General features: G+C 40.4%; 1 protein-coding gene and 1 long non-coding RNA gene across 2 annotated transcripts in view; both read right to left on the bottom strand.

Annotated features, from left to right (window-relative positions):
• Positions 1 to 23,563, bottom strand: part of jade2 (jade family PHD finger 2) — a 131,285-nt gene that overhangs the window by 28,752 nt on the left and 78,970 nt on the right. Inside the window, 4 exon segments of the mRNA XM_008332321.3 lie at positions 15,533 to 15,697; positions 16,770 to 16,930; positions 16,933 to 17,236; positions 18,855 to 18,971. Of these exon segments, the coding sequence (XP_008330543.3) occupies positions 15,533 to 15,697; positions 16,770 to 16,930; positions 16,933 to 17,236; positions 18,855 to 18,971 (747 nt within the window).
• LOC112488659 (uncharacterized) lies at positions 20,143 to 21,771 on the bottom strand. The gene is made up of 2 exons (XR_003052984.1): positions 20,956 to 21,771; positions 20,143 to 20,922 (listed from the first exon to the last, which is right to left on the bottom strand). It is a non-coding gene; the product is annotated as an uncharacterized LOC112488659 (long non-coding RNA).

Genomic DNA, 23,563 nt, shown 5'->3' with positions numbered 1-23,563 from the left:
ATAATGGCTGGAATAGAATTCATCTGTCCAGTGTCGTTAATGTCACGGTCAGATTTGTTATTCCTACGTCAACGGTCACTATTCCTGTTTGGAATGTTCTGTCTCTTCGGTATCACCATTAGAAACCAATCAAACGTTGGACGTTGCTCAGTATTGACCGTCGCATCTTTAGTTAATTCGAATGAAGGACACTTAATGATTGTGCTTGGACTACACTCTCATTTCTAAGCTAATTTCTATCTATTTGGCTGGTACACACTTTTCCTCTAGAGAGGAAGTCACCGAGGAAGTTGTTTAAACTCGAATCACACTCGGCAGTGTGAGAAAAGGTTTCATACGGCTTGGAGTAAATCCTAATTGTCTGTGTTTTATTGGCCGGTTGGCCGGGGCTAAGTGAATTTCCGAGGAATGTGTTTGCAGATGCTACGGGGAGCTCAGCTGGGAATTTTTATTTCATCAAGGTACGAGTGGTAGGCAAGGATGAAACCATTACACCAGGGAACTTCAACAAGCTCGCGTCTTTCACTTGTGTCTCAGCGGTGGACCCCAGAAAGAAAAGCGATGGATTTTCAGTGTTAACAGGGTGGACCCAGCTGACTGTAATCTTCCAATTAGTTTCAATTTATTGTACTGTGGTTTACAGCGTGAGGACAGGCCTCCCTGCTGGAGGAGAGCAGCTGAGCCAGGCCAGGGTGGACAGCAGGCTGCTACTTTTGGTTTGATGAGACCATAAAAGTGACTTAAAAAGGTGGTTTTATTACAGCGCGGGTCTTAAACAGTCTGCTCGTATTACATTGGATCCATTTTCTTTAACTTCATATACTATTCTCATAATAAAAGTAACTAGGATGAGGAACAGGTTGTCTTCAAACCAGAAGTTTGGTTGCAAACTGTTTGCTCTCACTATTTAACTTAAGCCCATATCAAAAAGTTCTAAGACAGATTTTAAAACCCTGTGAGGTTTTACTAACATTAGGTGTTTTCCAGGCCTGTGTACAGTTCTGAAGAAGCCTATTGGATGACAGGTGAAAAGTCTTCATGATGTCAAGACAGTCCAGCTGTCCTCTACTGGACTTTACTTATTTAAACACAAAGGAAAGGGAAAATGTTAAACTTACTAATCAAACATAAAAGGCTAATTGTAAAACAAAATCAAAATTTTTGGTCAGCAACTACCGTATTTTCTGGACTACAAGTTGCTTTGAAGGATAAGTCGCAGGAGCCCAAAAAATGCATAATGAAGAAAAAACAAATCAAAACATCTATAAGTCGTTCCGGAGTATAAGTCCCACCAGCCAGCTAGTGTGCCCTCTAGCGGATGTCACTGTGCAAATAGCGAACATGTAGATTTTCAGTGGTACAGGAGTAGTAGATACTGGTACACAATCCTAGAGTGCCCTCTAGCGGCAGTCAGAGTGAAAAGAACAAATATGTGAAATTATATATTTTAATATATAAGACACACCAGAGTATAAGTCGCAAAGCAAGCAAAAGGATGGAAAAAAGGACAACTTGTAGTCCAGGAAACAAAAGATTGCAAAACTGCAAGTTAACATTCATGTTATGCATAAAGAAAGTCTAAACATTCTTAAAAATATATACTGTGTATGTATATATAATCACTCTAATCGCAGTCCTAAATGCTGTATTTTTCCCAGCTTTAACATGTAGAATATTCCATTAAATAAATGTCTGTCTCCTGAAGAGGAGGAGGTCAAGAGGTCACAAAACTGCACACAAAAACCACTCGATGGTGCCTCAAGTGACCATGACAACATTAGGAACTATGTCCGCAGTGTAAATGAGGGAACGTTTGATATTTACACTGCACTACAATGGTGAACAATCAAACTTGTGCAAAAAAAAAAAAGATATTAATGTTGACATTCTGGCTACGGCAAGTACACCAAATGTCTAATAGCAAAAAATGTACCAAAATGCTGCGTCTTCTGCAAAAAACTCCTGCCTTTTTGAACACAAGCAGCAGTTCATTATGTAGACGAACAACGACCATATGCAGCACGGCAGAAAAACCCATTACACTAACGCAGAGAACTCAGTGGAAAAAAACTCCATTTCTGTTTTTTCCGACTGTAAACCAACGTAATCAATCAGTCAAACTGACTGGCCACCTGCTGAGCGAGTCTATTCTAGGCAGCCGTATTGACACTAGTGCAGAATTTCCCTTCTGTTTCTCTGCTGTCTGTGTAGTTAACGGCACATAATGGATTGCAGCACGAAGGGTTATGTGCTAACACTTCGTTTTGAGTAATGTGGCAATTAGGCTTTAAAGCAGTCATTATTAATATCAAAAATGTTATCACGCTTGACCAGCAGTACTTTTTAATGAAGAAATAATTACACATCACGGTGCTTGCGTACACTGCACAGGTCAAGTGAGGACAACATTTTACATGCTGTGAGTAATTTCTTGGTTTCAGTATTACTCACTTTCGCTTCCGGTGAATAAACGGAAGTCGAAATACCTTCAATGCCCCCGGTCTTTGTGACTTTTTGTTTTTGAAGTATTGACACCTCAGCTTAAAGACAACTCAGATGTGTCACCTTTGAAAAGACGTTTTTCTGGGTAGCTGTAAAAGATGAGCAAAAAAAAAAAAAAAACTCTACTTGAAAAAAAAAATTCTTCTGTCATGCTTTATCCACTTTTTTCTCCTAAATTGACTTTTAAAAAAACTGATATTCAACCTCTTAACAGACAGCTTCAGGTTCAGTGGTAGCATTTAAATTAACCTACTGTCCGATCGACTAACCCTGGTCAAGGGTTACCTTCAAAGAGGCTTCAAGCATAAAAACTGCTAAATTTGTATGTCTACTACTTTGAAAACATCCAACGAAGTAAACGGCAGGTATATAAGTACCATCAACAGGTTCAGAAAAGTAAATCAAATGTACTTTTTAAATGTACTTTTCTTAACCTGTTAAGGATTTGAACGGCTTTACTGCAAAGATTCAGTACATTCAATACAGGCTTAAAGTCCATTTCTTAGGTACAATCTCTGTGACAAATACAAATATGGCACAAGCTCAGTCAAGGTTTGAAAAGACAGACAGACAAGAAGAAACAAAAAGGCAGACCATGACTGCCTAAATTTCCTTCCTAATCGGTTTTATTAACAAACTGAATCCCAAACCATGACTATGATTCTTATAAAAACTAGTCCTAGCCCTATTTTGACTTGGATGCTCCAACATTCTCTCACAGGATGTCATCAAATTGGAGCTCAGAGGGCGACGCTCGCCGTCCAGTTTTGTGAGAGTAAGATTTTACGGCTGAGCTGCGGCGGTGTTGGCTGCTACTGTCCCTGAGACCAAGTGGTAAAATATTAAAGACTTGGGTCAACTGCGGGGCCCTTATATCGCTCTCATTACTTATTGACACAGCCCTATCTCTCTCTGTGTGTGTGTGTGTAACACAGAAAGTGAGCCCCTGAAAGTGAGAGATAACGCAGAGACGGCTGACATTAGCAAACAGTAGCCAAAGGACGTACACCATTATGGTGTAGCACCATTGGCTGAAGATGGTAAAGGGAGTTTATTAGGTCATATTTGACTGTTCTGTACAGTACAGTGAATATGATTGGATTTGCATGTATTCAGATTGAAGTTTAAGCCTTCAGATGTTCATATTTTTGGAGGAAAATATACGTTTCTATGCAGACGATGTGGAGGAACACACATTTGCACACAAGAGATCATAGGCTTAGCGTCAACGTTCGGTGTGTGCGTGCGTGTGTGAGCACGCACGTGTGTTGCTGTAGTGTCTTATCAAAATGATATACATTTAAGGTTTAACTTACAGTCAATTATTTATCAACACAGCAGCCAGGGCACCTACACTGTCCAAGCTCCTGAAAACATATACGGACGGACAGACGGACACACACACATACACACACCTGCTCGCGCACACATACTGCCGTGCAGAATTATACAGTTGAAGCAGCTATAAATATTTATACCGCTCTCGCCTCATATTTATTTCATCCAACAGAACTCTTATCAGATGGGCAGCAGGATGGTGAGAATATCCAGAGAGAGAGAGAGGCAGAGATGTGGAGGAGGTGACAGAGAGATGAAAAATAGAAGGGAGAAGGAAGAGGAAGATAAAGACAGAGAGAGAGAGAGAGAGGAAGACAATAAGGAAATTTAAAGGTTATTTTACAACAACAAAAAATAGATAAAAATACTAAAAGAAATGACAAATATGAATTCAATTTAAGACAACGGAAGGGGAATCTACAATATTTACACATTCAAAGTAAGGAAAGAATAACCAAAGTCCAGCAATGATTAAAGGTCAGTGGATACAAATGGAGTGGGAAGTTGAAGCCACTCAGGACTTTCATTGTTGTTGCATCGAAAAGACTTAACAGCGCCCATTGAGGGGCGCAACTAAAGCCAGTCTGCTGTGTCACTGGGACAAAAGGCTGCACGGCCTGCCCTTTCGCTCTGTCTGGAAAAGACCGTCCACTAGGTTTTGCAGCAGCCAGGTGTAAAATGTCAGGGGAAAATATCAGTTTGACTTGAAAATTAAAAGTAGGAGCGGGCAGGGGTCACACAGCACTACTGAAAGGTTAAGGCAACACGGATTATTAGACTTCTGACTTCAGTTTAAGCCTTTGTCCTGCCTGTGGTTGTAAACTTGTACTCCAAGGATTTTCAGGTTTGAATCCCTTGGAAGAAACTTGAAAGTTTTAGTTTTAATCACAACTGTGTTTACAGGTGTGTAAAAAGATGTATAATAAACAACTAACTAGTTCGACTGCTTTAGTATAAAACCTGAATTTAGAAATTAACTTCAAAAGTCAAATTATTCTCTAAACCAGCTGTCGCCAACCTTTTTTAAAAGAACCGGTTTCTGGATTCTTTTTGAATGAAGTAAATCAGTAAAACTGAAGTACATTTTTTCACTGCAGCCTGGTACCAAATGACCAGCAGACTGGCACCGGACCCCGAACCAGGAGTTGGGAACCCCTGCTAAAGAAGGAAATCATGGATTCAGGACTTTACTCATGACCTGGCCTTTTATTATAAATCACCTTGAAATTCATCATAAACCCACTCACTGTATTATAGTAAGTGGGGGGGTCTGACTGTCTATGATGCTAATCAAGGCAAGGGTACGAAGAGTAGGGCGAGGGGACCTAAGAAGGTCGAAGGATGAAAGAAATGGACTGAAACATCACCGGTCCAACTCAGGACACAGGTCCAGGCCAACACAGCAGTTTTGTTTTAGAAAATGTTGAAAGTGGAAAATCATAATTCATCCTTAATTAAAGAAAAACTAGGTCATGGGTCTGCAGTGCTGCTAACCAAAAAATATATATATTTTTACTGCTTTCTGCTGAATAAAATGTCTTTGACAACACACACATACACACGTGATAATTAACTGCACCATAATTTCAGTTTGTTATTTACATAATTGCTACAAATAGCTACATAGCAGGTGAAGCAGTTCCTTCAGCGTTTATCATTTCTCCCCCTTCTGACCAGAGCCTGTGTTGCTGTCTCTGCAGTGCTGCTAAAAATAGCTTCAGGTGAAGTGTTCACCGCTCATCCATGACTAAGGCTGTCACTTCTTATCTGAAACTCAAACACCTGTTCCAACTAGGAGGAGAAAAGTTTATATTTTAAAGGTTATTAAAAACCAAAAAAATTCAAAATTTTTTTTTTTAAAGACTGATGTGGTGTGTTTTGTGCGCAAGCTTGAAACCCGTGTAGAACCTGTGGGTTCTGACTCCGAGCTAAACAAATTTCTTTTTCCCCCGAGTAGGTGCTGAGGAATAAACTGAGACAGTCATTAATTAAACATACACCGGACCTTTATCTTCACATCAGCATAATTGGACTTTATGCAGACTAAGCACAAAGATGCTGACAGGTTAAAGTCTGTTTAACATCTGTTCCCCCTGATATTCGACTCGGCACTCTCTGAAATAACAGCTCCAGGTAAGGTCAGAGAGGTTCAGAGTCACAGCATGCATTAAAGCACAACGAATCATTGAGGTAATGTAAAAGAAAAAAAAAAAAAATAGACTGCACGCCGTTATTGATGCTGACACACTAAAGGGTTTCTGATTCCTTTTTCTTGCCCTTGGAAGCAGCTCAGCGACCTTGTGGCTGAGCCTGAACAGAGGCTGGAGCCAGAGGAGCAGCTCTCAGTGTGCTCCACAGCCCCAGGCCTGTGGAGCACAGTCAAGATTAGCATGCAGTGTTTTAAAAAGACAGCGATCTCAACAGGAGGTTTCCAACATAAGGCTGTAGACCAACTGGAGTAGGAAGAGATGTAGTACCATTCTACTCTACTGTATATAACAATGACACAGCCAGATTCCTAAGATGAGCCATCTAAGCCAGACATGGGCAAACTAAGGCCCGGGGGCCGGAGGCGGCCCGTTCAGCTTTTTAATCCAGCAAGGCAATTTTTGCTAAATTATAGTTTATTTATATTATCATTACACTTCTGATTTTTCAGATCATACAATTTTCAAAATAAAACTTTATTCTGATAGCATCAGAGTCTATTATTTTGAAACTGACATATTTAAATGAAAAAAGTAAAGGGATATGACTGGAATTTTTTTGATGAAGTAAATTAATAAAACTGTTCATTTGAAGTTCATTTTTTCACACTGCGGCCCAGTACCAAATGACTTTCGGACCACCACCGGTTCACCGCACCTGGGGTTGGGAATCCCGAATATAGTGCACAATAAAACCAGTAATTAACAAGCTTGTACTTGCTGTACCTGGAAACCCTTATTCTGTTCTCCCTAAAATCTCTGTCTTGATTAATCACTTGTAAAAGCAGCTGACTAAGGTACTAACATTTTTAACAAATGATCTGTAGGAGTTTTTAGAGCTACTGTTGGCTGTTCTTGTTGTACATGCTCAAAATAAAGAGTAGGATTTCTTGTAATTCCTCAAAAAAAAAAATCTTATCTCAGTCTTCGAATGTCTCAAGAGGAGGTTTCTCAGTAGCATTAGGTCTAAACCGATCATAAAGTACTTTCATCAAGAGTGTGCACAAGGTTTACTTCCAGTTTTAGGTCTTCACTAAATCTATCAGAAGAGTTAAGGTTGCTGCTGGACAGACAAGACACTTGTCTTGAATTCTTCCCAGTACCTGGAAACAGCCAGCGGCTTTAAGAAGCAGATTTGTGTGTTTGTGAATTGAGCCAGTATTAGGTTTGGATCAGAGCTATGTGCAGGACGCCAGATTGGTGTGGGTCCAACAGGGTGGGTTTGTCTGTGTGTCATTCTGTCTGCTGCATGACTTGGCTCATCTGACCCACAGCGCTTTACAAGGAGTGACTCACACACACAAATACTCCAGCGCAGATGCGTGGACGCCGGCGGATGCACAGAGCGACTATAAAAACAGTCGCTGTGCCTAGAAATTAAATATTGTTTGTAATAAATCTTCTATAAAACATATTCCTCAGAGGGATATTGTGTATGTGCGTGTATGTGTGTGTTAAGAAGAATGCGATGAAAGGCAGTGACCTCAGTTTGAAGTCAAATCTCTCACCACATGCAATTCTCTCTCTTTGGCTCCTTCAGCAACATGGATAAAATAATCTTAATATAATCTTAATAGAATTACAGTTTTAGAACTGTTTGGCATGGTACTGTATTGTGTTTGTATATATACACACATACTGTACACACATTGTACTGTATATAGAGCATATACAAAACGTATAGTATATACATTCTGTATATGCTCTATATACATATATATACTGTATATATATATTTACATATACAAACATACATATATAGTATATAGAGCATATACAGAATGTATATACTGCATATTTATTTATATATATATTTACATATATATACATACATATATACTGCATATATATGTATATATATTTACATATTGAAATATACATATATATATGGTATATATGGTATATAGGGCATATACAGAATGTATATACTGCATATATATTTACATATATAAATATATAATATTCAGGCCAGGCACCTCCAAGTGATGGGGAGGTGGCACAGGGACTCCTGTCACTATATACAGTAAAGTTAAACTGTGAATGTTAATGCAGTAAGTATCAGTATAAATATCAGACAAAGTTGGTTGTTTTACACATCTTTGTAGTTTGAACATGCACAAACACTGCCAAAATTTTGATAAAACTGCAGTATTATGATTTTAGATTTGAGTTCTCTTCAGCCATTAACATGTGTCACTGCTCACCTGTGTGCTCAGCGGATAATTAATAACCTTTCAAAATAACTCAATCAATCAGTCAATAGAAAAGTAAATGAATGGCAAAAAAACATGTGAAAGGTTGATGAGATCATGTTAAGGGAAAGTTTATGGGCTGCATGTCTGGAAGTTATTCAGAAATTGGCTCTTTTTTAAATGTGAGGGAATGCTTTAGTCCTGTTTATTTAACGTCTTCTCCAAGAATATTAATCAAATGGACATTAAATTTAGTCAGTGTTTTCTGAGAGCTCTGTGATCATTAGTGATTTTCAAAAGAAAGATTTGTTTGTGGCATATCTTGAAAGTGCCAAGTTTCCCCCGAACAGCCACACAAGAACTGTTTAAACACACAGCGCTGGCCACCCTAATAATACATGACAACAAAAGTATGAACAAAATTGGAATTTTCAGAGGTGAAATTTAAATCCCATGTAAGCAGGAGTTAAGTGAACAGGAGCCAAAACCATGGTGAGCCGACTAATGACTCCCAACATGTGTTTTTCTTCTTCTTCCAGATCATTACGGAGAGTCGAGGCAACTTCAGAGAAGAAATTAAAGTGCAAAGGTTTCACGCGGTTCGTCCAAACACCAATTTTCTTTTGACAAAGTTATATAAAAGGTAATGGCGTTGGAAAGTTCATGATTTTTTTTTTTTTAAAGTGAATTCTCTGGATCCTGGCCTTTATAAACGGTGTACACAAGCCAACGCAGCCCACAAACGTTATAGAAAATCCATAGCTTGTTGGCAGTCTGAGATAATATACATACAAGATGGCCTCGGCCGTAGAGATTTCTTTGGTCCTTTGCTCCTCCAGTGCTGAAAGGTCTTTTCATTAATGTTTCCCTGCCAACACGTTCACACCAGAGTGAGTTCAAACTTCTTGTTACAAAAAAACCTTCTCTACTTTGCTTCTACACTTCCTGTCGGCTCTTTCCAAACATGGAAGGACAAACTGTGAAAAGTTAACCTCTAGCCAAAGAAAGCCAGCTAATGGGCTTAACTTGCACTAGCCAAAGCAGTGGGTGTGCCCGAATTTTGCAAGACCGACATCCTTCCTAAAACACCCGGCGATGGCGAACCAAGAGGTGTTGCTGCAGCTGCTCTGTGTTAGAACTGAGATACTGAATATTCTCTTTATTACCTTTAAAGGTCAAATAGCTGGAAAAAGAAAGAGTTAAAAATAAACCGTGCAATAGTTGAAAAGTACAAACAGGCATTTCTAAACAGCCACCAGGGGTGGTATGGAAATTTTGGAATTTTTACATCTTTTTGATTGCAAATGCCCTCGTTGGTGAAACTGCTAACATGCTAACAAGTACATGAGGGGAGGGCTAGGATCAGCTAATATAGGAAAGATGCAAGTAATAAATCTGTTAATGTTACTTTTTACTTGCGCAAAACAATTTAGGATGTTTTTAGGAAAAATGGCCACCTATGCAGCACTGCCCTCTACTTTTACTTTTCAATTTTCTCTTTCAAATCAATGGGACATCTCTAGGGTGGAGGGTGGGCCAGGATCAGCTCAGTTTCATCACCAAAGATTTTGATATTTATTCCTCTTAAAATCTGGTTTTATGGCAGGGACTTTAAAAAAATAATTTTAGACAAGAAAGACTTCCAAATGTTTTCAGGTTTGTGGCTAATCAAAGTCATTAAAACAGTGACGGCTCATTGGCCCGGCTATTTTTGTTACAAAGTGAATTCCCCAAAGCCGATAAGCAATTTTTTATCTCCATAGTTAAACGTTTTAATTGTTCTTGTGGAAAACATTCTGACCAGTGAAAATAAACCTGGTAATTCTGAGTAATGAATAACAAAATAAAAAAAATACCAGATGCCTTTAAAACCCAAAAGAAAATACCAGAAAAAGCCAAGGGCTGCTGGGTAAGAATGTGATGCTCTGTGTCAACCAACGTCTAACCAGAATTCCAGAATGTTGATACTATTCAAACATTAAATTAATCCTTCATTGCTTACTTACTTAGCAATACTGTTAGTATCACCTTCAAATGCGACGTGATAAAATATGTATAAGACATATGTTAGACAACACACAGCTTCCCTGCAGTGGTGTGTTTATGAGGTTCTGTCCTGTTCTGCTCTGAGGGTGTGGGACTGTTGACCTGCTGAGCTGAATGTGCTGCCAAGTCTGTACTGTGAGAGAATGAGCGAGAGCAGAGGGCAGGGCACAGAACAACACGGTGCCATTTGATACTCGGCCAGCCTTGGCTGCAGCACCGATGCACTGTGAGGCGAGAAAGACCAAACTTGTTCTACTAAAGTAGTTAGCAATGTGCAAAGACTAAGGAGGAAATAAGTGCGGAAAAGGCTTTCATCCTTTAATTCTTCAAGGGCTACGTTCCCCCGATTCAGCCCCAGTTCTGCCCAGTCTCCTGACCCACGCTGAGTCTTGGCATTTCCCCCAGATTTCCCCCATTCTGGTCTTTAACTTTTCTCCATTCTTTAGCATTTGGTTAAGTCTTGACAATTCGCTCCTTCATCACCACCCTTTGTGTTTTTACCTCCACCTTGCATTCCTCCATTCGCCTGGCGTTCACTTGGCTTCACCCATCAACATGTGTCTCGCTGCTCACCTCAGACGCAGCAGACTTTCCAACTAAAACCCAGACGCTTTGATTTAAAACCTTGTCTGAAACATTTCCCCAAAACCTTGGAAAATACATGTTGAACATAAAAAAAAAAAAGACACATGAGATAAAGTAAATTCTGAATGAAATGTATGTTAATCAGCAGGAGCCGGTCTGTACATGTGGTCTCCTACGTTCTTTCCTTTCAGGGTTTGTTTGAAGGTCATGACCATTCATTCCTAACCAACCTTGACATGATTCCCAGTCCTATTTTCTGCTCTATCTGCACATTGGCACATGTTTGTATAAAGTCACTCAATGATATAACTGTGGCCTCAGGTTGGGCTGCGAGCCAAAGGGTGGTTTGTTAAAAGGCGATCCTGTGGTCGGATTTCCCATAAGAACAGGCAAACATGCACAAAGAGGGGTTAACTCATATTAATCCAGCCGACTGATCAGACAGTGATCTGACACATGGAGCTTCGAACAGATGTTGGGTGGGAAGGTATTTCGGAGCGGGTGTTTTTAAGTGCAGAAATGGAGGAAGCTAAGCAGTTTATCAGGTTGACTGAGGTGCACTTGGCTCCATTTGGGCTGCACTTCATCATGTAAAAGGCCAGCAGATAATCCTCCCTTACATTCACCCCTGGAATCTTCCAGAAGCACCAACAAGCACACACTCGGGCTTATTCATAAGAGCTGCAGCCTACAGGGCTTGGTCACGGGGTCTGATTGGGTTGGGGTTTTGGGATGGAGAGATGGAAGGATAGAAGGGATTTTTCAATTTGCCAGCAAATCATAGATGATTGCAAAAAAACTCTCCTGTGCACAGATGCACACACACACACACCGTCGCAAACACAGAGCTGTGTGTACGACACACGTCTCTGCAGAAAACACGGCGTAATTGACCGCAAGGAGGTAGAGAAATAAGAAGTGGGCAGAACGTTTGATCATGTCGCTGAAACCATGAGTCAAAAAAAAAAAAAAAAATCTAGGGCAGCCATCAACAATGAGAGAGAGAGAGAGAGAGAGAGAGAGAGAGAGAGAGAATCATTAAAGAAAGAGGGGAGTCAGATAAGGAGGAACAGAGCTTGGATATCAGTGAGCCCGCCAACTTTCACTCCCCCGTTTGTGACCGAGCGATGATCAATCCGCCTCATGGGAAACCAGACCAAATATAATCGATACCCCTCCTCTCTGTCGCCAAACAACTCGTTATCTCCTCCCTGTGCAAACTGCTGCTGTACATGACCGGTGTGTCATTTCCCGGCACTGACATGATCCTACTGTAGAGTCATCAGTGACGACTGCGGTGCCGTTCTGAACATAAAACTGGCATGAATCTGCCTTTGGGTACTGTAGATGTTACAAAGCAAACAATTTTGCCAAAATTGTTTATAATAAATTCAAAAAGCAAACGTTTTCAATGAATAATTAATTCACCTTCAAAATAAGGTTTTCCTGGCTTCAGTAACTTACTCTTTATTTCTTAGTCTTTTGTATTCTACCAGGTAGTACACATGGTGATGTGGGTTAGAATTTAGCTGTTTAAGGAGATCTGATTTTGAAGGAGAAAGTATTCTTGTTTGCTCTTTTTGAAGCACTACAGTGCAGTATTACACACATCTGTGGGTGTTATCAAGGTTTCAACTGATCTAATTTAAATAACTGACTAATGAGCTAGCTGTTAGCTGTGACAAGTTTGGGTGAACTGTCCGGAAGAAAATCAGAAAATTCCACTGAAACTCCACATGGGTTCAAAGGTCATTAAGTGCATTATATTTCAAGACATCTGCCCATTAAAACTACTATTAAGATGATGATAATAAATAGTTTAACTTTCTAGTTAACTAGTGTTTTATAGCACCTCAAGAATTAGAATTGAATGGATTAACCAACTGTAAAACTGAATATAATAATAATACGGAGGTCTCTTAATTGTTTTGTCTTCTACTGACAGTTTAACCTGAGGAAACCACAGAGACCGGTGGAGATCCAATGCGTGCCTGTGTCTGTGCATCAATAACAGTCGGCGTGGATGGAGAAGTCTTATTGAGCCCATCAGGCCAGAAGGTGAGCGGATCAATAAACTCTGACCACCGGAGGCAACTGTGGTGTGGCTACAGTTACATAAGAGTATGGTAAAAAAAAAAAAACTAACAAAAAACACAGTACATGTAGTAACATGTTGCTCTCTGAATTTTCACTTATTTTCCATGTGCTTTGCTTATTGTGTGACTGCAAGGAAGCAAATCTAATTAGCAAAACTTTTCAAATTAACTTAAAGTGTTCAGTGAAATGTGGATATTTAAAAAAAAAAAAAAAGCTGAAATTTTTTCTCAGCGGGTCAAAGAGTTGTTTTAAAACATCCTGATTAAGGGAAAGCACGTCCTGCTGTTAGCCAAAATCAAATCAAGCAAAGTGAACCAAACCATGGCAAAAAGAGGGCCCACAACGACAGGCAAGGAAATTGCTAAGAAAGTATTTAGGACAGATTATTAGGTTTATCTTTCAGTTTGCCAAAAAGGAAAAAAACACATTTCAACTGTTTTATGAGGGGTTTTGTGGTGGAAATGTTTTTTGTTTTTTTTTTTTGCTTTCGGTAGATTAAGTTTAAAGGACCAGGCATTGAGGAGATCATTGTGTTTTGTTTTGTTTTTTAATGTGGTAAAACGCTTGCCCTGAAGTCACTCTTTTGGCCGCGGGCTGTCATTTTTGATTCTGTAGCATAGGTTGCTAGGTCAAAGAGAGCTTTTAGAGAGTGCTGAATGCCAATCAAGTCTCGGAGCATTGCAAACACAAGCCTAGAGTGAGGTTATGGGCACGGGAAAAACCAGTCCAGGAAACCAAGGAAGGAAATTTACATAGTGGTTAGTATTCAGCTGCCAAGTACAAGCTGTGATTCTGAAGGCAGTGGGGGGAAAAACTTCAACATTCTCACAGACTCAAATAAGTGCTACTACGGTTCACATTCAGTCTGTGACACTGGTGATTAAAAGGTTTTCCCTCTGATCACACGTTCACAACCGGCTCAGCTGCGTTTCCCCGTCCCAATCCTGGAAGTGCAGATTATGCTACATCTTCGGATTTCTAAGTCACTTTAGAGTAAGATCTGGTGTATTTAGGACTTCCCTCCTAAACTTCATGTCTACAGCACATATTCCCTGACGTATTCTTCCCATGACCACAAGAGCTGCAGTGTTTTTTTAATGTCCCGCCAACATGTTTTTCTTGCCATTTCCACAGATTGTCCAAGTCTAAAAGGCATCATCCCTCAGCCTGAAGGCTTTCCTTTCCAACAATGTCCACCAGCTGCTGCTCTGGGCTGCCACCACATCAGGCACAGGTGACCACAGTTAAACAACACAGCCATTTTCTTAGATTAATTTGACCAAAAGATCCAATAAAGTGGAAGCAAATCCTGCCTTGATGTATGGTTTGAAGAAAAAGGGCCTCAAACCCTGGGTCAAGGACCAACACTTGGTCATTGCTCATTTGTTACTGGGCCACAAAGAAAAGAAAAAAAATACCATATTGTTGGCATTTTCTCATTACCAGTGCAAAGGATGTTCAACTTTGAAAAGTAAACACATCAGGAATCTTTTCAAAATAAAACTCTTTACAGGGCTCAAGAGCAAAAAGGCCCACAGAGGAAATGACCAGACAAGCCTTAAACTTTCAAAATACATGTCGGTCATCTTTACCAGCTCCAGCAATTTAAACATGTTTGACAACAGACTGATTTACAACAATCCTCCACTGATTTATGACAATCTATTTCAGGCGTGTGCAAACTAAGGCCCAGGGGCTGGATGCAGCCCGTTTGGCTTTTTTATCCTGCCCACCAAACTTTTCCAAATAATGTTAGTAATTTCTTTCCCCTGCAATGCCCATATTTCCTCAATAGCTGGCGTAGACAAGGCTGAACGCATTTTAGCATTTTAGCTATTGACTTTTACATGTCATTTGTTTTAGTTCATACGAACGCTCCATCTATCTGCCCCCCCCCACCCGCAAAATTTTAGGACCCATTGTGGCCCTCGAGTCAAAACATCAACAAATATGACACCGTTGAACCGAACTTTACGAACATCTGACAGTCAAGGGCGTTCACACAAGCGAAATGAAGCAACAATTAGTATGTTTATATCTGACATCCACAGACCTGGCAACCCGTAGCAACACCCTCGCTGGGACCCATTTACAGTGTGTGAATTAAAGACGCCCTCGATGCTGAGACACAGAGCTGTGTGTACATAAGAGCTCTTTGTGTCGATGACATCAGCACAGTGAGTCTTAGCAGGAGGCTCGCAGCATCCCCCCCGAGCCTCCCGCAGAAGAAGAAGAGCCCTATCCAATTAGAGATGAAACGCGCTGCATTTCATGAGAGATGTCACCCTTTAGAAGCTGACACAGCCGAACATTTCTGACGGTTTCATCAAGGACTCAGACGATCCACGCCGGCCACAAACCACACACGCTTCGAGGCATTTCCTGGTATACACTGGCTGATAAGTGAATATTTCATCCTTTCTAATCCCACTCTATCACAGCTTTATTCTCCAGGCTACGTCTGTAATTTACCACCAGAATTAATGAGAAGAATAATCTAACTCGAGTGATGAAGTCAATGCTGTCTCTTAATTAATAAGAACAAAAATACACCACTTTACTCACCCTCTCCAGGTCTTGTCGCAGATGCGTGAAGAGTTTCAGACGCCTGTAGAGCACGTCCTGCTCCTGCTGGGCCAGGTTGTCCACCTCGTCTCGCTTTAACGTCACCAGCGGTTGGTTGCCGTTGGTTTTCCGCTTCAGCTTCCAGAACTGATAAAGAAAGTCCACCTGGGGAAAAAAAAACAGAGTCGGTCATTAAATGAATCTTATAGGTGGAGCCTTCAGGTCAACTTCAGGGGAATAGTTCAATAATCCATTAGATTATTGTTGATTATTACTACTACTACTGTTAAGGAGATCGGCTTCATCTAGGTTTTGAAAGTGACTCTTTTTGTTACAATCCCAAAGACACAGTCAGGAATTAGTCACAAAAAACAGGTGTAAAACACACACATTTACCTACTGTTGTCGGCCCACCTCCAGGATTATGCAGAAAAAAATGTTTCATGTCATACTCAGGGATGTTGATTAATGATGATCAACCACGATTAACCATTAGTAATCCGTGATTAATCAACAACCATCCTGCTATCAGGGATTGTCATTTTTACAGAGCTCTAACAATCTAAATCCCACATTAAACTAAATGTAAAAAAACAGTATCAAAGTATTTGTATTTGTATCAAACTCAAATTCACAGTGAGCCAAAATTAAAAACTGGGACGAAGCCTTGGGCCAAACTTAATATATGTAAAAAAAATTGATGGCAGTTGTGCATGTTTCCCCTTCTCTCTACATATGTGATGTAGAATTTTACTGCGTAAACATTGAATCTGGAACAACCAAAGCTTAATATAATAACCACATGAGAAATGAAATTAGAAATAAAAACACACATCGGTGTTGTTTGTTTCTTATTATGTCTCTTTATCTGTAGCCTTATGAGTTCCTTTTTAACGTAAATCCTTTTTTTACAGGCCAACAACAACAACAAAACAAATGCTATAACATACATCGCTAATACTACAAATCCCACCAGTATACAGGGGCTGTATACTGGTTGGCCAACTCTAGTACACATTTGATATGATCGCAAGCCAAATATAATTACACTGTGGACCAGATTTGGCCCCCGGGCCTAAGTTTGTCACGTGTGGTCTAGAGTATGTACAGTACTATAATAAGTATAAGTACTATAATAGTATAAGTACTATACTGGTTTAAACACAGAATAATACTTTGATTATTCTGTCATTAATTTCTGGACATTTCATTTTCAAACTAACACTGTTTTACTCACATGGGAGTTGGGCAGACCCAGGTTCTCCGCCACTTCCCTGGGATCCACCAGTCGGTAGAACTCGTCCTCCAGCTCCTGCAGCTTCTGTTTCCTCTGACTCACTTTCTCTCTCTCCAGCTGGTCCCGCTCGGCCCGCTCCGACGCCGACACTGCAGTACCGTCTTCGGCTCCAGGTCGCCGCCGCCGTTGGACTGGTGCTGCTGGTCGAGCCTGAGCTCGGAGCCGACGCTAGAGTTGGCTCTGCCCGTTCCGTTAGTGGCGGGGTTATTGACGTGGTTGCCGTTATTTAAGCTGGACATGTTGTTTGTTGCTGCGCTGACGCCGCTGCAGCTGGCAGTGCAGCTGTGCTCCAAACAGAAGGACTTGAAGCGAACTTCATCGTTTTCCGCCAGGATGGTTCTCATCTCCAGTCCGTGGTCGAAGGCGCAGGTCACATGGAAGGCCACGATACAGGACGGCATGGAGCACTGGAAGGAGGGGAAGAAACTACATTTGAACCTTGATGTGTTGACAACAGAATTAAAAAAAAATCAAACATCAATGTGGTTCACACAGTGCTGCGAAATGACTGAGATTCCATTAATTTAAAGTTCTTTTTATTTTGGGTTAAGAAGAAAAATATAAGTTAAGGCTGAAATAAAAATCCAGTATGATGTTGCAAAATTAATGTTTCTGAGATTTCAGCATTTTTGAGAAACCTTGATCCACTGAAACACAGGTCAACACTAGACAAAGAAAAAAAAACTTTATAATCATAAAACTGGATGAGAGTTTTTTGTTTTGTTATTTTTTTTTAAACCAAGAAGCTATAACTGTATTCTGTTCTGGATAGTTTTAAAAAATGCATTGATTTAAATATCAAACTCATTTTAGTTCTGCACACAACCTAATTAGATGGCATTAGAAGTGTCATGCAAAAAAGTACGTAAGATAAATCGTCATATATAATGAAATATAATTTTTACAAAACATTTCATGAACATGAAATGGTTATGGGTGTATTTTTTTATTTTTTCAGAATTCATCAAGCGGGCCGAATTGACACCCCAAGTGGGCCTGTTTTGGTCCACGGGCCGTATATTTGACAACCCTAATTTAAACCGACATCCGACAACCGAGTAATATTTTTTTTCAAACCAACCGTAATCACATCTGTGTTAAATATTTGGTGACTTTAGGATTTATACTCTAACATATATATATTTATACTTTAAATGAATATACTGTAGTAACAGTTGATTAAATCCAGAAGTGTTCTCAGTGTATGGTGTCATATCATTATTAAAGTCTCTTATTAAACTTGCACAGCCTGCCAATTAAAACTGTGTACATGTGTGACACTGAAAATCTTAAAGAAACTACATTCTCAATCAGCTTACTGCTGTTTTTGTTTGTCTGCTCGGCAGCATGACGTGGGAAAGGCAGGGGTTTAAACAGATCTACCCACATATCGAGTTCACAACAGGTTTTTTGTTTCTTAGGAAAACCAGAGTACAATAGCAAGATTTACGATGAAAAATACACAGTAATGAGTCTGACTATTGTATCGAATCAATGGAATGTTTCACTCATAATTAAAGATGTGCTTTAAACACAGATTACAGTGGATAGTCAGTGTTCATTTATTCATTTCTACCAAAACATTTCTTTAAAAAAAACGATCCAATCTGTGCTCGGTTTGTCACTTTAACAGGAGGACCAAATGAGGATACGAGCTAATCAGAGCTAATTTGCTGCTACAAAGGTGTACCAAACACGTTTCCAGTGGTAAAATAAGCAGACAGAGCACCACACTCTGGTCAGAACTCGGTGCTAGTTTACCGTAAAAGTAAAAGTAACACTACTTTTATGCTCTTCTCCCTCTTCATCTCTCTCCCTCTCTTCACGGCTGTAACGGCTAACAGCTAACTGCTAACTGAACACCTGCTAATCCTTCATTCATATTCATATTGCCTAATTCAATGCTTCAAACCCTCAATTAAGATTTTATAGAGAGAATTTAGTAAATTTAAACATTATACACATTGCATTCTAGTCAGTGAAATCAAATGAATGTTGTTTAACAAATGTAACAGTTCGACCGACCTGTATGCAGGTTCCTGTGTGCTCTCGACACAGGCTGCAGGACAGGGCCCAGCGACTGGCAGGGATGTGGGACACCTTGGTAATGGGCTCCATCTTCTCTGGGCAGCCAATACTCACCTACAGGAAACACACACAAAATGAGAATACGGAAAATGGAAAACAATTGAGGAACATGTAACATAGTCTGAAAAAGTGTTTCCTAAAAACATTATCGTTTGTCTCCCATCGTCTTGTGTGCCTTTCTCAATTTGTTTCGACAAAAAAACCTAGCTGTGGTCGGTGGTCTTGTAAGAATGATATCACAAACAGATATCACATTTTTGGAAAAAAAAAAACTTTTTTTTTTTAAGCAGAGGATGAATAAGAAAAAAAACAAACAAATATTTAAAAGGGAAACATAATCCAACCAAAATCTGTGCAACTATATGTTGTCAATTCAAACTTTACATTTACCAAATATAATAGTATAAAATATAAAATGTACATAAAATATAATAGTAAATATATATAAGTAGTAATATATATACAATATAACAGTAAAAATACCAAAAATACCAATAGATAAAACTGACGAGATTAAGTCTGATAATTGGAGAAAGCGTGATGACAACAACTAAAAAGGCCACAAAAATTAACAAAACCTGTGACAACTCAGGAAGAAGAAGAAGAAGAAGAAGAAAATAAATATGGACCTTGGCTAAAAAAAACAACCCCAGAAACAACACATTTACATCCACTGTAACCAGGTGTAGGCAGTGTGCTGAAATCCCGCCGCACCTTTACCTTCTTTAAATTCAACTTCACTGTGCCTGTTGGTAGTTTAATTAGTTTAGAAATTATTAAAGATAGAGAAGTGGGGCAGGTGCTGTGTGTGAGTGGACATGAATGACCCGTCCTGACCTGTTTATCAGGCCGGTAGTCACGGTGCCGTACACTGAGGCAGAGGAGATGGTTACAACAAGGGATCACATGAAATTAATTGGGGAGAATTATGCTGCCTGAGGCATATTTGGAGCCATCTTTGATAGCAGAAATTGGAGGACACCTCTCTCTCTCCCTCCCTCTCTCTCCCCCTCTCTACAGTCAACACTCTGGCTCTGTCCCCTGCTGCACCAAACACAACTAAAAAGTCAGTGACCTGTGCCAAGCAGCCATGCAGAATAGAGTAGTGAGTACTCATCACAAAAGAGCCATTTCTCCACTTCATCTTTCCGTCCCTCTCTCTACCCTTCCTTCCTCCCTCCCTCCCTCTCTCTCTCTGCCTGTTTCCAAAACCATTACACTTCTCTTTTTTTTATCTCTCATCCTGTATTTGTGCTTCCTTGTCCTTCACACTTGAATTAAAAAGCTGACGACCGATTTTCGCTGCCCACATCTCTCCCTCCTCCTTCTTCTTCCCTCCATCTCTTTGGCCGTGTATTTCTATCTGATTTCATTTTCCTCCCCCAAGTTTTCATCCCCATACAGTATCAGAGTCTACATCCGTCACTCTTTGTGCTATTATCGACGCCTCGGTGCGGCGTGCTCCAAAAGACGCGGCGGTCAATTTTCACTCCATTGAAGGCGTCGACAGAAAGCACACTCCACACAAAGGCGCCACTGTCGGCGTTCGCTGCTTTTCAACGCTTGACGGAGGAAACCCAAAGATGGCGAAAAGGATTTCTGGTCTCCAAACGCCGTAATTAATTGATCGGTTGAATCCTGTCCACGCATCAACACAGCACACCTACGACACAGTACAGTATACACTCACAGTGATTGACCTTTACACTCTGCTGCTACCTCCTAGGCTTGACGTTTGACATCAAATCTATAACGTTCTTGTGCTAATCTGCAGTTTTCACTCTGAAAACTTCAAAATTGGAAAAGAACATGCATTGAAGGACACTCAGAGGTTCATTTGAGGTTCTGTGCATTTGTCTGTTAGGCACAAGCAGCACTTTATTTTCCTTATACAGTGGGGCTTCAAGATACGAGCTCCTCTAAATACACGTTTTCCAAGTTACGAATAAGAAACGTTTCTTTCACCCTGAGCGAGGTAGCAGTCTATGACCCAGCGGTTGAGAACCTCTAGTCTAGAGTAAAGGAGTTACTAGGGAACCTCTAGTCTAGAGTAAAGGAGTTATTTAATATATTAATAAAAGTTGTAGTCATTTCTCTAAATAGTGAGACTCTCTGGTAAAGTACTGACCCTGACTCTCTGCTCAGCACCACTATAGCATTGCACCCATCTTAAGTTAAAATTCTTACTGCAGTTCTGTTGCAAATTTTCCAACGTAACACAGTGGCGGCGAGATGTTCGACTTTTTCAGCCCAGAAAGAAACTGTTGTTGTAGTTGAATGTTAACGTTGTGAATGCTGCCTTGGAAAAATAGAGCCTTTCTATCTTTGGGTTAAAGGAGGGCAAATGAAAGACACACACACGCGTGCACACACACAGCTCTGCAGGGGGCTGCATTATTTGCAGGCAGGGTGGTACGTTGGAGCACACATTCATCCGGAACTCTCTATGAATAGCAAATTATACACAGCATTTCCTTTTTGGAATTTTCCAGCAAGATATTCAATAAAAATCAGCTTGTGTCTGTATACGTGTTGTTGCACATTTCTAACCATTAGCTGATGCAACTATACTTATAAGTTGACATGAGTACGTGTGTGCTACTCACAAAAACACACACCGTATGCAAATGATCTTTTTTTTTTCTTCACCTCCACGGTAGGAAGAGAAAACAAAAGCGAGCAGAGCAAAGAAAACAATCAGCCCAATCAAGGGTGACAGAAGGCAATTAGAAGTAAGAGGTTGGAAGGTGCCAGAAGCCGCTGCGTGACTGAGAAACACGGCACTGAATAGACTCAGGCCCCGACAGCCTTTAACCGTTTAAAGGTGCGCAAGGCGTGCAGCAGCGTCCTTTCCTTAAACGCCCCCCGACCCTCCCCCTGACCCCCCTCACTACCTCCCAAACAAACGGCTTCTTTGTGGCCATTTGGCACATTCAGAGGAGACTCTCTTCCTCAAGGTATCATCAAGGCACATCAAGTTAAAAACGAGCAGCTGCCTGCCTGCACGCTTGGAAAAGTTTCCTCTTGAATCAATTTGCATTGTCTACAGACTGTTAAACAGTGAAGTCTCTGGACACAAGAAGTGGCTTCACATCTTTTGAGGGTTTCTCTGTAAACAAAGACCAAAGATTGTGGTGGTGGTGGGGGGGAACACACACACAGGTGTGTGTGGCTTTGCAAATAAAACCCCCTCAAGGCTATCATGAGTGTTTGTGTGGATCCACTGAAACTATCAGAGGTGGTTATCGTCGTTCCGACTCCCAGGTGAATTATTTGCTGAGTAATTGCAGTGAACATGGTCGAAACATACTTGGACATTTCCTAACCTTTCGCCTGAAGCTATAAAAGATATATTTTTTCCCCCGTATTAAAAATGGAAAAGAATGTCAAATCCAGTATCCAGTCGTAAGGAAACCCAATTGGCTCTTTTCGAGAACCGTAAAAAATAACTGACGCCATAAATTCAACGTATTAACGACACCTTGATTTCAAAGCACTGCAGGCGGCAGCATAAAAAAAATCCTGCCTCTAAATATTACTCGCTTTCAAGAGCAGGAATCGGTTCCAGCTTTGCTCTCTTGCATGACGCCTGAATTATGATCTGCTCTGCGATGTTTTTGCAGAACCTAATGTCACCTTCCGTTTCAAACACAACCTTCGTACACTACGCAAGTTTGGACCGACACTTAGGAGTGGGTGTTAAATGTTGGGCTTGTAGTGCCGGGTCAAACCCATTTTCACCGGGGGCCCACATTAGCAATACAGTTCTTCTTGAAGGCACTGTTTCTGCAATTGATTATTATTTCTTCAAGTTACAAATATTGTCCACTGCTGTGTAATAAAAAAGACTTTTCAGGTTAAAAAACTCTGCTGCATGGACTTTTCTTAAATTCTATTTACGCTCTCCCAGGCCATAAAAAATGAACTGGTGGGCACCATTTGGCCCACGGGCCTTGAGTTTGACACGTGTTCTTGATAGAAATTTTTCCTGCACTAATCAGCAGCAGAACAAGAAGAGCATGTTCTTAAAGCAGCCTATCGCTGGACAAGTTCATATTCGAGGGTACGATGCAAAATTGATTTTCACTTTCACAAACTAGCAGGAGTTTGTCAAAAGCCACTTTGGCCAGAAATAGAAATAGAAAAAGCAGTTAGAGCAGAACCTGCTAATATTTAAAGATATACTTCAAAATGGGCCAAAGATGATTAAATGCAGGTCAAGCTAAAGGTGAAACTCGTCTTGCTCCCACAGAAAATGTTTTTCTGTCCTAAACATATTTCAAATGGAGCATTTCTTTGCTGTAAGGCGCCTCTTTTGTGTCTTTTGATAAGTGAAGACCTGAAAAGACCTGAAGCGTGTTTACGTCTCTCGGCGGTGTTTTTTTTTTTTTTCAGAAACTCAGCTCTTGAAGACCGCAGCCTTTTCACAAACTTTTTTTTTTTGATGCTAAGATGAAAAATGCCAAGTGCAACAGAAGTGGTGTCTGCAATAACCATCCCACGGTGTTTCATGTCCTTAAGGTGGTGCACTTCTCCACGTATTTCATGGTCTCATCCGACAGCGGCCTGCTTATGCACACACATTTCCTGTACGTTTGCGTGTTTTGCCGAGTCAAGTTGTAGGATTTAAGGCTTTCTGCACCGAT

Source organism: Cynoglossus semilaevis, chromosome 19 (genome assembly GCF_000523025.1).
Source record: "Cynoglossus semilaevis isolate Cse_v1.0 chromosome 19, Cse_v1.0, whole genome shotgun sequence".
NCBI classification, from domain to species: domain Eukaryota; kingdom Metazoa; phylum Chordata; class Actinopteri; order Pleuronectiformes; family Cynoglossidae; genus Cynoglossus; species Cynoglossus semilaevis.
The sequence above is the reverse complement of the archived record's forward strand: the minus strand, read 5'-3'. Positions and strand labels throughout refer to the sequence as shown.